Here is a 14,041-nt window from a genome sequence, read left to right as displayed (position 1 = left end):
CCAAGATGTCAGTACTCACACCTGTTCTTTTGTTGCTATTGAAGAACACATCTTTTTTTTTTCCTGTTTCAGTGGTGCACACTTGAACATCCGGCCATGAATGACACATCCATTTGGTTTACATTGGTGTAGCAGACTTGAGACAGAGAGGGAGAGAAAGACATCCAGTGTGTTGAGCAGAAAGAAAGAAAACAATTGACAGAACAACGCAGAGGGAAAGAGACAAGATACATGCGTTTTCTTAATTACTGTGTTAGTAAATCAATAGGAACTGTGCCATGCCTCATTGTCTGGGCTTCGACCAAGGAAGACAAGCTGAAAGACATCAGGCAGCAAATGTTGGTGAAAAGTCAGCCCGATTCAACCTGCGAGCACCAAACACCCACCCACAGCTCGCCCACCACCCATTGTATTCCACATCTCACCTTAGATTACCTAAAGGTGGTTACTGCAGAGTCTCTCTATTTTTCTGTTACATTCTGTGACTGCTACCCGTCAGAAAAAACTCCTGACAAAACCTCTAATTACATTTATTTTCAACAATATCTCACAGTCTTTTTTTATTGTAGATTCAATCCATGCTGAGATGTCATGATTTGTCTCAAAATAATGGATTTATGCTGCTGTATTGTAGCACTGAGCAGTAGTTCTAATCACATAAGATGGCAAAGAGATGGCAGACTTTATGGTACTCATTGCACGAGTATAGATGTTGTATTTTTGTCTGGACAAACATTTTGAATGGAAGGCAAGGTTTATAGGGAACCGATCTATACACAGATAGTGTCACTTTTCAAAAACCATTACACTGCCCAATCACATGTTATTTACCTGTCATTATTAACAGTTAACTATGCTTTTGTAGCTCTATCTAAAGCGAGAACAGTACCTTGAACAAAACATTGTGCATACAAAGGGATCTATTAACAATAAAATATAGATCCTTTTGTATGTACAACGTTTTTTCAAAGATTACAAGACATGCAAGCAAGGGCTCTAGGCTGGAGGCAAAGACGAACCGCTACAGTAAGACTTACTAACATTAAGACGTATGTTATGAGGACTTTTAAGGACCTTATTACCTGTTAACTGAGAAATTGAAACTCAGAAATTGACATGAGATAAACACACATATGGGCACCTTGTGTTTGGAGTACCGATGTTAGCCGGGGTCACATGATTCTCCTTTTTTTTTTCTTCTCTACCGGCCTCCGATTCAAGCCTTGGAAAAAAATAATTATATATTTACCTTCAAAGCTTTTTATTTTCCTCAATGTGAGCTACAGTGGGCGACCCCGCTCCTGTTCGGATACTTGACATTCAAATGTGTTTCTGTACTTCCGTCCACCTCTGTCTGTTCACATCACGCTCTCCCCATTCAGCCGATTCTCTCTGTATTTGACCATCATGGTGTTTTCTGTCGCACCTAACAGGGCTTTCTTGTCATCATGCTTGACGAGTAGACTGTCATACTGTCGCAACAAATGACACTCAAGCACCGACTGCACATCGCCTCGGCATACATGACATGCACACCCTGAACGGGGACTTCTCAAAGTCAGCCATTCTTGCCAATCTCATTAGGAAGTGACAACCACATGAAATCTCAAACAAAAGCCCAAACGACTCTTTAATTTAAGTAACATATGTCAGATAATTCATGTTCTATTGGACTTTCTTCTGTTTTAGTAGTATATTATACATTTCTGTACTTGGGTGTAGGAAGTATTTGAAATGTTAGTGGGACAATTCTTTAAAGGAGGTTTGGGTCCTCCCCCAGAAAAGTTTTTAATAGATGTCATTTTGTCTATTCTGGCGCCTTTGAACAGGTGGTTTGATACTTTATCTGGTTATATTAGCATATGAAAAATAATCAGTGGGCCTATATTTTGCAATTTCATCCAGAGGAAGTGTCCCAGATCACATATTTGAGTATATTAAAAAGCTAAAAGTATGTAAATTGATTCAGTGACTCATTTTTAGCTTTGTGGCACAGGCCAGACTGTTCTTTTTGTCAAAAGTCGAATGACATATCTTAATGAATGTGACGCAATTAATCACCAATAATGCATTTTGCTGTTTTCGTTCTCATAAATATCATAACCTCACACCACTATCAAGTGCCCAGTTGTATCACCTAGTGTAAAGGTTGCACTACAGCAACAGTTAAAAGATTGAAATGATAATAATAAAAAATAAAAGCTTACTGCTAGACCTCCTCCCTGCCTTTATACCCATCATCCCATCTTGTTTACCAACTCTTAACCTCTTCATTTTATCCCTTTTTGTCTCTCTCTCCATTTTCATCTCATTTGACATCTTCCTTTCCTCTTTCCTGTCATGTTTCCCTTCTTCCTATCTAGTTTACTTCAATGGCTAGTAAACATGTGCCGCGCATTCGTGTGTATGTGTGTATGTATGTCGGTGAAAACGTGGAGTTTCATTAGTTTGGGCATTCTGTCAATAAGCTAGCGGAATGGATTTAATAGCGGATGAAGGACAGATGCAGCACTCTGTAAAGAGCACCGAGTCGATAGACCGACATATTTCAACAGGGTGAAAGTGGAGGGGACGACACCAGTCATTCAAAAAAAGTGGGTGGGACTTAAGTTTAACGGCTGTGACGCCCATGCTTCTGTACTTGTTACTCGTTGCTGCATGCACATTCTAATTAACTGAGATTGCCTTTCTTGCCTTACTAAAAAACATTTTAATTTTATTCATTACATCATTGAAATCCTCAGTGACATCCTTGAGCAAAACAGTATTCCTAGAAAGCAGCTGCCATTGACCCCCGGCAGAAGCGAGGGAAGGACATGGAACCCCAACAGAGGGGTTTCAAATCTTTCATGTCGCCTTGTTCTTTTTTTTCCTGCTGCTTTTGTTAGTTACCACAGTCAATAAAAAACAGTCTAATCTCACATGAGAATTCCTTTGTACAGCCACATAAGCCCTCACTCTAACACACACACACACACACACACACACACACACTCACTGATTTGTTTCATGAGAGGTGTGATGTAAGAAACAGACGGGATACTTTCTCTTCATCTTCAAAGATGAGTCATCATAATCATCTTGTCCAAGCAATAAAGGACACTTGAGCGATGCACATACGTACACACATTCACACACACACACATCAAAGGCAGCATCATCTGCAGGTGTCTGAAGTGGCTCATATTGGGTTTAAGCCACTCCAGAGGGATTGACGTGTTACCGGGGAGCTGGCTGTAGGTGGGCACTTTGGCGACTTCAAGCAAAGCACAACACATCAGTGACGCTCCTGGGGAATACTGCGCTCACGCAGCACCGATATGATGATATTACAAAGTCGTATCATTACAGACTTTGTGGATGATGTGCATGAGTTATTCACAGCGCAGGGTTAACACTTATTTATGAAGATTGATGCCAGAAATTAACGTCAAAACATTAATGAAGCCTTAACTTTTCAAAAATGGGGCAATTACCGGCGATATTTCCAGTAGGTTGTCACTTAGATCGAGGATGAGCTCCTGGGAAAACTCCGTCGGATTTTCTCACTTATACTTGTCGACACTCCATCCGGATTCTGTGTCTGTTTACAGATGTGGATGTGAGCTCAGGCAGAGGGTTTAGGGAAGCGATATGGAAATAGAGGATGAGGGCTTACTGATGCAAGGCAAACCTTAAGCCCTCCCAGTGCACTCCTGTGTATCAGACTTCAATGACCGCAGCCCCGCGGAGCACATCGGTACGCCTCAATATGTATGGAAATGAGAGGCAATCATGCTAACGTGTGTTCAGTCTCTCCAAACATGCTAATGGTGTCAGTGCACTTTCAGCCCAATCGCAACATTTCGCCCCCTCCTCGGACCCCTCCTCCTCTCTGTCTCTTTCCTGACCCGGAATAGGTGTAGTTTTAATTATGCATTGAAATGTACGTAAACTCCAGTCCGACCCACTTGACTGTGCTCCTCCTCCTGTAGTGTGCATCCAACCTTCGCTGTCTTCTTTTTTCCTTCCTTCCTTCGCTTACTCTACCCCCAAAACCTCCCTCCCTCTCCTCCTCTTTTAAAAGTTGGGGATTGAAGGACTCGATTTCAAAACCATGCACGTCCCTGTGACTCAAGTGAGGGGTTTGTTCCGCTGCCACACTTCCGTTCACAAATGCTCCGGCGCAGGGAGGAGGGAGGAGGGAGAAATCCCTGTTAATCTAGTGAATCTGGCTCACTCTGTCTCTTTTGTTCACTGTTACTGGGACTCTGACGCACTGATCTCTCGGGATGCATGCGGGCTATGTGTGTGTGGGGCGCAGGGTTTGGTGAATTGGGGGGGGGGGTTGCGACACAGTTCAGTCTACATGCAGTGGAGGAATCCAACACCCGCTGTCACTGTTTTGAATGAATACTATACATATTCGCTGAGGGGATTACGGACGATCAACAGCTTCCTGTTTGAGTCTCTAGCGCAAGAGATGACCTGAAGAAATGCTCAACTGGAATAGAATAAAGGCAAAGTGTGCATTAGAACTCACATGCAGGGACGTCAGTCACGGCTGGGGATGCAGAGGGATCAGTGTATATATGACGTCACAGTAAATGGTCAGGATAACATGTATCTGATCCCCTCTAACGAATAATTTACAAAAATCTGAGAATGTTTTGCACGATAGCAGATGGCAAACTTGAACACCAACATATTATAGGTTATAGGAGATGAAGAGGGAGAGAAATCCCCCGGACTCCCTTACAAAATCGCTCAATTTTGTGAGTTGTTAACTTAGGAAAACTTTATAAACTTTGTGAAGAGCTGTCTCGGAATAATTCTTCATTATTTGGGCATTCTTGTAAATAACACTTATGTTATAAGCTCGTTTTTAAGGGGTGCTGCAGCCCCCTTACCACCCCTAGTGATGAACGCATCAACGGTCACATGCGTTCCATACACCTGTATCAAGATAGCAGATGGGCTATTCTTACTGGAAGCAATTCAGGACAACAATGTGCCAAGTTGTTATCTTTAGCAGTTTAATTTACTGCTCTAATTGCAATGAAGTTGTAGAGGAGGTCATGCAAATGACTCAGGATTAAATTTAGCACAAGCACACGCAAAAAAAATGTAAGACGCTGCTACTACTTTAGCACATGTGCCAAACTCGGCATTGCTACCCCATCACACCACGCGGGCTCTTGTGTATTAACACATTTTTCGAATATCATGTTTTAGCTGAATTCCTTGAGGGACTTACACGTGTTAAAGCTTGCTGTAATCCAGGTGCCTGCCTCCCTGAAGATGCGCTTGGCCTGCACCAGTGGTGTTGCGGAGCGCGGGGGGGGGGTTGCTTGTTTTGTTGATCTGTGTTTAATGAAAGTGACCACGCAGAGAGGATTTGGCCATTAGCTCGGCAAGGGCCTGTAATCACTACAAGTTGTTTCCCTTTTTTTCATCCAGTTCATTATTGAACAAACAATCTGTGGGGAGAAAAGTGCATGTACCTGCCGTCTTCTTTCTCCCTCGTTTTATTTCCCTCTGCAAGGCTGCACTTTGCAAAGTATCGATTCGGTGGCTTGAAAATAACAAACCGGCAACAGTGCGAGCAGGGTTATAAACAGGCTCCGGGGGGAAAAAAAAGAAAAGTGTGAAAAAGCACCCATGAAGTGTGTGCCATAGAATAATTATCAGTTAGCGTACATGCTCGGATCAGAGTTGATTGCTCTTGCTGCTGCGTGCTACATACCATCTTTTGGTATAGCGAGAAAAAGGACCTGGATTGTCGATGAGGAGGATAGTTTATGGCACACTGCCCAGGGCAATGTCACTGGACGACATAGAGTTGATGCTATTTGGTTGTGAAGCAGGGTAGAAAAGACCTTCAAACCCCCACTAGGGTGAATCTGAGTCATCCAACAGACCTCAGCTCTTGGCTAGTAAAATAAAGTCAAAGTGTGAAGTATGGCCCCAACTGTCTAACTCTGTGTTCACACTGATGGTGGAACAGAGCGCAGCATAGACACACGTCAAAGAAGCTCAACATATTGTACACTTTTGCATGCATGCGCACAATAATGATGCATCAACTTTTGCACCGTCCTTAGCCATTCTCAGACTGTAGCTTAGTTGATCCTCTTTCCCAACTAGTTTCCAAACAGATAAACACTGAATATTAATTCCCCATCACTCACTCACACAGATACACACCGACTCACCAGACTCTGGCCCGTCTGTTTCTATTAATGGTAATCATCAGGGTAATGATGACGGAGCTGTGACTGCGGCTTACTTACTGGTGGCTGATGGCCATGCTCTCTGACAGCTGTCAGCCGCCATGACTATGCTGCCAGGGCCCTCCTTAGGACTTATTTCAGCTCACCACATCAGCTGCAACAGCACTTCACACACAGACTTGTTGATTATCAGCATCAGCGGGCCGGCGTGGAAAGACTTCTCTGACCGCCTGTCTGCTAATGACAGCCACCATGATGGTGGATGGGAGAAAGAGGACACAGCCTGTCACTTTGATTCATGCAACAGCAGCTCCGACTGGGTGGCTCCTTGCCAAAGTCTCGACAGTCGTTATATCCCCTCCTAAATGACATTTAAAGTGTGAAGCAATGGCTGTCCTTGTGGCTCAGTCACCCCGGGCCGGACCCCGGACACGAGCGCTGAACCCCGTGCCAAGTTTTGCATTGAGGTCACAAACCCTTGAGCAAGTTCTCCTCGCTCAGATGCTCGTACTCAACTCGCTGGCATGATTGAATAAGTGTGAAGTGACCTTGAAGTTAGCTGTTGTCGGTGATCTGATGTTTCCCTGTCTCTCCTTTCGATCCCTTTCTGTTTTGTTTGTTGCTTACCCTTCTCCAATGCATTTTCTTTCTGCTCCTCGCCTCCTTTTGCTCTAACTAGTTGATTTCAGGAGCATCTGTTTTGGCATGAAATACATGTATTTATTTATTATTAAGGTGCAATAAGCAGTCCTGGAGAAAGAGTGTCGATTGATGAGTCTCGTTCCAAGATGGTCACATACCGATGCTTTGGGTCGGCGGCCTGGTCCGGGCCCAGAACATTAAATATCAACCCAGGCATTAATATTTGATGATGTGGGAATGAGAGTCAACAATTATCAGAGTTGCTTATTGCACCTTTAAATCTTAAGATGATACAGCGAATTAACAAGAATACGAAAAAATTAATCTAGAAGCACTGACAGGTCGGAGAAAACACTGTTGGCCGATCCAAATAACTACATTAACATTTTTGGTTTAACCCTCTGCAACGGTCCACTGGTCCCTATGTTGGTATTTTTGCTTATTATGAATGTATTTATTTTGTTTGTTTCTATGGATGCTTCATATCCCTGAAATCTGTACAACCTAAGCTAAAAGATAATGTTAGACAATAAACAATAATAAACGATAAAAGAAAAATGTTTTTTAATAAAATTTTACTGAATAAAAACACAGAACCCATTGATTCAAAATATTTCTACAAGTAGACACATGAATAAAATATCTCTTAACACTCCACAACCTATTTGAACTATGTACATATTTTAGTTTTTTAAACATGCTCATTTTTATGAGCAGAGTAACAAGGCATTCTGATAGAATAGAATATCTGAATAGAAATATTTCCTCAGTGCCTCGGTGGTGTTTTTGCTCACAACTACAAACTGCATTGCAAATTATATTAAAACTACAACACACACTATAATTAAAACTACACAACACACAATGCTCAGAACTACCTACTCTGACTATTTCTCTCAATCTCTCTGACAAAGACCAGCCTGCACCATCCCGCCACTCACTGCTGGCACCACATCTTGCACCACATGTCACTTAAGGTATTGGCTTCATCACGTGCGGCCAATGTGATGACAAAAGCCTGCAAAAAGAATGACCGCTCCAGCTCTTACTGTTTTTATTTTAGATCGGTTTAAACAGGATCATGTAAACAACAGCGTCCCGTGACCAGTTTAGGGCCATCCTCGGAGGTCCATTTTCATGGGATTTACAACCTCTTGAAATACTGAAATATAAAGATTCAGTAAGATGATGTATGTTTAAAGGTCACTGAATTCATACATCTTTTCTGACTGCATGAAAAACACGCTGTTATACAGCTTGAACAAGAATACAAAATAAACCCATCCCATCTTACGAGGTAATTAATATTAAAAACTTAAGGGCCTAAAGCATTTTGAGTGCATGACATAGCAAAATGAAACCCGACATTACCCCAGTCTCCAGCGTTTGGCTAAGTGAAGGAAAGGTTTGGGAGATTGTTCACCTCCCCTTACAGATGACAGACTTGAAGTTGGAAAGTGCATCATTTTAAAAAGCTTATTCGCAGAAAAACTCATTTTCAAGAGCTTACAAAACTTGCAAAGCAAGTGTTAAACGAGATCGATCTAGTTCTGCAAAATCTTGGTTGAAGTCTGCAGCCTGTAACATTTTTGATCAACATGCTGCACAATGTGAAGAAACTAAATAAAGCGCTCTGCTCTCTGTCAGCTCGAAGGAATAGTCTGCTGTTTTTTTTTTTTTTTTTTAAAGCCTCAGGATGGATTGTAAAATCTCCTTTATTTGCGCATTTTGTACAGCAGTGCATTGTTGGTGGAAAAACATTGTTGAATAAACTCCAACTCATAGTGTCCTCAAGGCCTGCTAGAAGTGGGTACTACAGCTTAATAAAGTATTTCTGGCCTTGGACTAGCTTACACGCTGGATCAGTTATTTTAGATCCACTGAAAGACATATTGTTTTCTTCCTTTTAATGTCTCTCACAGAACCTGTGACTTGCAACAATATTATGCACACTTAACATTCACACTAACACTTCCCTCCATGGTTCCGTCCGCAGTCTATCCGAGAAGTGACAGGCTATGTGTTGGTGGCCCTGAACCAGTTCGACTACCTGCCTTTGGAGAACTTGAGGATCATCCGAGGAACCAAGCTGTACGAGGACCGCTACTCCCTCGCAATCTTCCTCAACTACAGACGGGATGGAAACTTCGGCCTGCGTCAGCTGGGCCTGAAAAACCTCACAGGTGAGCGAATAATTCCCTGGTTACTCACATTTGTCCGTGCTGTGTGCTGTTGTTCCTTGCTGATGGTGCGAATTCAGTGTGCGGTTGGTCTGAACCAGTCTAATCTTTTGAAGAAGCTTTTTATCTGAGATCAAACGTTAAATGATCTTATTCCCATGCATCATGGAGTGCATGTTTACCCTTTTCTTTTACCACCTGCTGGGAGCTCTTAACAGGTTTGGACAGCTCTAAAGCTCCCATTAATTCATTTCACGAATTCAAATGTTTTAGGTTATGAATCCTAATAAATTATACGCAAAAGTTGATGAGAAGCTTTTACTCCGAGGCCTAACATTTTTGCCCAAATGAACGTCATTCAGACTTTAGCTAGTTCAGGCTGATGGTGTCAGATATTTACCTTCACTAAGGAAGTCCTGTTTTCACTCGTGTCCATTTGTTTTGATGATTGGTTGGTTTGTCAGTGGGATTACACACAGGATTTCCATGAAACTCGGATGGAGGATGCGTCTCGGCCCAGAATAGACCACATTTTGTTCTACTATATCATACTTTTGGTGTGGATCCAGATAAAGGGACGGATCCAGAATTGTTTTTTTCTCTATCTCTTCTAACATTGCGAGATTGCACATTTGTGACATTTTTGTTAATCCCTCAGGGAATAAGCTATGCTGATTTTTTAAAAATCTGCCATATTTAGGTGGCTGGTATAAATGAGTGAGTTCAATTGGATGCAGGTCCTAGGTCTAGTGAGTTTAAATTATGTTTAAGCAGTTAAGGGTGGAGTGTTATAGTGCTGTCGAGTTTGATGTTGGTTTGGCTGATTGAATTTAAGCAGACTGTTGGGGGTTGCCGGAGGTATTTATTGTTAAAATGTGTTGTGTTTCCACAGTGAGGCATACCCACCAGTAATTTGCTCGAAACCTTGAATATGATGTTGCTTTTTATAACTTACAGTTGAGTCGGAAGCGGTTTTGTCAACCCAAATGGCGGCAATAGATAAACCAAAGTGAGCTCAATAAAATGGGAGCAGAAGGTGACAGTCAAACGGAAACAGCCTGATTTTTAATCTTAAGAGTTTACTTTTAAATCAATTATGTGTGTAGCAGCTAAGAGGTGGATTAAGTGCTTAAATGCTTCACTTACCTGAAACTTCTGAAACATTATTCACTTCACTCTCTTCATTACCTTGTTTCAAATTGCTATCCTTGAAGTTAATGATTTCGAAAAGCTCTTGCAGCTGAATTCAGCTGTGATCAGATCCCCTTGATGAGTTGCCAGTGTAAATCAATAGCTGCTTTGCCGACCTTCTGTCTTTTCAGTATCAGTATTGTTTCACACTGACAAGAGGGTAAGGATATCCCTGGTATCATTAAGAAAATATGTCAAAATCAGGCAATTTACATGTTCCTTTTTAGAGAATCATTCCAAAAATGCAATTGCAATGAAACACTAGTCTTAGGGTACATCACATTATTCAATTCATACATTGCTAGTTGTTTCCTGGCTTCTATCACCTTTTCGGTGGATTGAAATATGCAAACATCCTGCCTCTTCTTCCCCTCCCAAGTACCCGACTGGTGCTGTTATCACAATTAACCCTCACACACTGAGGGATATGATGCTGACTCGCAATGTTGTTAAAAGACTTTATCTCTTCTGTTATTTCCACCCATCCCTCCTGCTCACACGCAAAAAAAATCTCGTCTGATTTACAACCCGCCCTGCAATCGACCCAGGCTTGTTCTCTCAGAAGTTGGAGAAGACAGTGAATGTGATTGCTGATAAATGGTGTACTAAGTAGAAAAACACAGCGTGGGTGGATCTCCCTCTTTATGAACAATGAATCCTTGTGCTACTAGGTTTCCTTCAGGCACCCTGACCCCGAGATCAGCGAGAAATGAAGCTCTTGACTTGCGAAAAAGATGTAGAGCTTTTCCAGTGCAGGGCTAAGTGGGGCATGCTAGGGCCAGGGCCAGCTCATGATGTGTGCAACGCAAGGTCAGAGGTGTTATTTACTCATTTTGAGGATAAATCCGACCTCACAAATCATCTGAGTGAGTGAAAATGGAGAGAGAATAAATGTGTGTTTTAGCTGAATACCATTAAGTAAAAGTGTTATCAGCAGGTCCTGGTCAGTCGTGTTTGGTCCCGTGGTGGGAGCTTTTTTTCCTTTTTTTTTTTTTTGCCCTCCAGTTCAGTCATAGCATAAATTATTTCTCTTTTTATCTTTACGCATAAGGAAACAAGAGGAATGAGATTTGAATGATTTATTTGGTAGTGCCATGAAGCGCCATGCATGTCCTCTTTGATGGGGAATGTCAGGAAATTGTGCTTTGAGATGACTTTTGCTTCTTATTTCTCGAAGGGGATGATCTCCCAGTGCAATCAGACCGGACTGGTGGCATACAGTACACTGAAGCACTGATGTTTTTTAGAGCAATGTGACATAAATGTATGAATATGTTTTATATGTGGATGGTTACAAGTATGTCAAGGAGACACTGATGCCATATGAGAAAGGCAATGTCATCAGTTTGCACTTTTGTTGAGAAATTCTCTCTGTATTGAGAGATTAAAATATATTCACAGACTAGAATTTATTTAGGTTTGTAAGGAAGAAGCATGGCACTGTGCTTGTGTCTCTGCTGCTTCCAAACACGCTTTCTAAATAATTCAGTTGTCTCTCATTGTTCTCCTCAACTGTTCCTTCCCTGTGATCCCCCAGAGTCGAAGGAAACAACACATCCATCCACGAGTGTGTGTGCAGCGACAGTATGTGCTTGTGTGTGAAGTTCCATCTTGTATTCTTTCTCGCATGTTGCGCCATACTTAGGGAATTGCATTGTCCAGCACCACCGGCAGCTTCTTTTGCCAAGCTGGTCCTCTTCATTGTGGTGCCAAGTTGAAGCCAGTGCTGAGGGAGCCCGGGCTGGACTCTGAGAAACTGCTGTTTGATGTGCCATCCGTGGCCTCGAGCCATGAAGTAGAGGGGAAGTTATGCACAACAGCCATGGCCTGAATCTGCTCTACTTCATAACTCTGACTGTTTGAGTTTCAACCCAGCATTTTTTGCTCTTGCAAAAAAGCAGAAGAGAACAAAATGTATCTTTCTTGTCAATGAAAAAAATATATATTTTTAGGAGATATTTGTCCCTTAATGGGAAGATTCTCTCGTGGTAGGAGGTTTTTATTGTTATTGTTATTACAGCTTACCAACGAGAGGTCCAGTTCACCTTTTGGTTCTTGGTAGACAAGACCCTGACCAGAACCACTGACTGTTTAACAAATTGACATAGCTTCTTCTGAAAAGTGAAACTAATGCAGAAGTTCCTTAAATCTGAAACCTTTCTACTGGTCAACAGCGGTTTCAAAAAGAAGTCAGGTTGTATGTAATCTTATGAGAAAATGACCCCTCTTCCAACTGGATTTATTACCAAAGTAAAATGTTTCGTAATGAGTCTTTGGCCACTAGTTTTAAGGCCATAATGTCAAACTTGAGTCTTCAAAACAATATTCCACAAACAAATGACCACCATCACGGTGGCCAGTACTCAAGTACTCATGTCCAAATTATATGCAGGCTAATTTTGACCAGGTTGGGTTCTTCCTTTTTGCCCCAGGGCCTTGATTGTGTTCAGTACGTCAACATATCTAATATCTGAGTGGATACAAGCCACCTCATTGTGTTGCTTCATCATCAATGCAGAGAAAAATGTGACTATTGAGACGAGATAGAGTATGAACTATGAAGTATCTTTACTTTTGGCTGCTCATTAACTGGTGCAGGCACATCATGCCTCTACCGTTGTTGTTCTCTCTATTTTCGGGTCTGTTCAACTGCATTTTAGATGAGGTCTCATTATCCTTGAGTCTTTTTCGGACCAGTTGTGACTGTCCTGAGGTCTTTTTCCCATCATGTATCTTTTGTTTAAAATATAAATATTGCCCCGTTTGGGTAGACAGGGCTGTCCAAAATTTGGGACCCGTAAAGACCTTGAATACCAACTTATCCCTTCATAACAAGAAACTTGTCTCGGAGGGTCTATCATATCACTGCTTTTTGCACAGATGGTCCTGACAGTTAAACAAGCTCTTGCTGGGGGGAAAGAAACAAGTCACTTGTGTCCCAGTTTGTTCTGTTGCAGTTGTCATCATTCTAGTGTACTGCTGAGGAAGGATACAAGCCTGGACCATCAGGAGAGATCCACTCCTGTACACCAAGCAGCATGCTTTAAAATTCTTTCCTTCCTACCTGTCTTATTCATTACAAGGCCTGTGAAGCTGCCTTCATATTGTTCCACTGTTTGACTGCCAGCAGCTCCCAGGAGAAGTGTAAAATGATCAATATAATCCATAAGCAACATATATAAGAGGATAAAACTTATTAGCTACATAAGGGGCTAATCGAGAGAAGGCACAGTAAAAGACCCCTACAGTCCTGAAACCCACCCGTATTTCTACTTGGGTCGAAATTGCCTTTGGATGAAATCAATTTGTCGCCAGTATATTGTAGCATTGCACTTATTGATTTCTCTGGTGCACTCTCTGCGAGCTGTGAATGGACTCTCTGGATTTGAGGGGACTGGAGGATGGGGTAGAGGAGGTCTCTGGCTGAGCAGGGATAGGACTCCCTCCGATGCACCTTTCAATCAAGCTTAGCTAAGTTATCCTCATGAATATGAAATATAAGGCACAGTCAATCCGGGAAAAGTTTAAGGATGGTGTGTGTGCATGGGGGTGTGTAGGAATGAATAAGAAATGTGAAAGGCCCTCTTTGCTTGAGTGTGAAAAGTTTAGTTGTGTTGTTTGTTTGGTATTACTTTGTGCGGACAAAAATCGGTTTTGATACCCCCCATCTGAGGATAAATAGCTGGTTCCTAAAAGGTTGCCCATTTTTAAAGCTATTTGCATGTACACTTGATCCTCATGATTGCAGCAAAAAAAGAAGAAGCTTCAAATAAGAAATAAGTACTTCTTTCTACCTTTTGTCGCTACAGCCAAGAA

At 41.9% G+C, this 14,041-nt stretch overlaps 1 protein-coding gene across 4 annotated transcripts in view; it reads left to right on the top strand.

The window, feature by feature from the left end:
* Positions 1-14,041, top strand: part of erbb4b (erb-b2 receptor tyrosine kinase 4b) — a 340,870-nt gene that overhangs the window by 182,206 nt on the left and 144,623 nt on the right. For all 4 annotated transcript variants that reach the window (XM_084361642.1, XM_084361640.1, XM_084361641.1 and 1 more), the window contains exon 3: positions 8,851-9,037. In XM_084361642.1, coding sequence (XP_084217768.1) covers positions 8,851-9,037 — 187 coding nt within the window. The remainder of the gene's footprint in view (positions 1-8,850; positions 9,038-14,041) is intronic.

The sequence above is a fragment of the Pagrus pagrus genome (assembly GCF_965226575.1).
Source record: "Pagrus pagrus genome assembly, chromosome: 9".
Taxonomy (NCBI): domain Eukaryota; kingdom Metazoa; phylum Chordata; class Actinopteri; order Spariformes; family Sparidae; genus Pagrus; species Pagrus pagrus.
The sequence above is the reverse complement of the archived record's forward strand: the minus strand, read 5'-3'. Positions and strand labels throughout refer to the sequence as shown.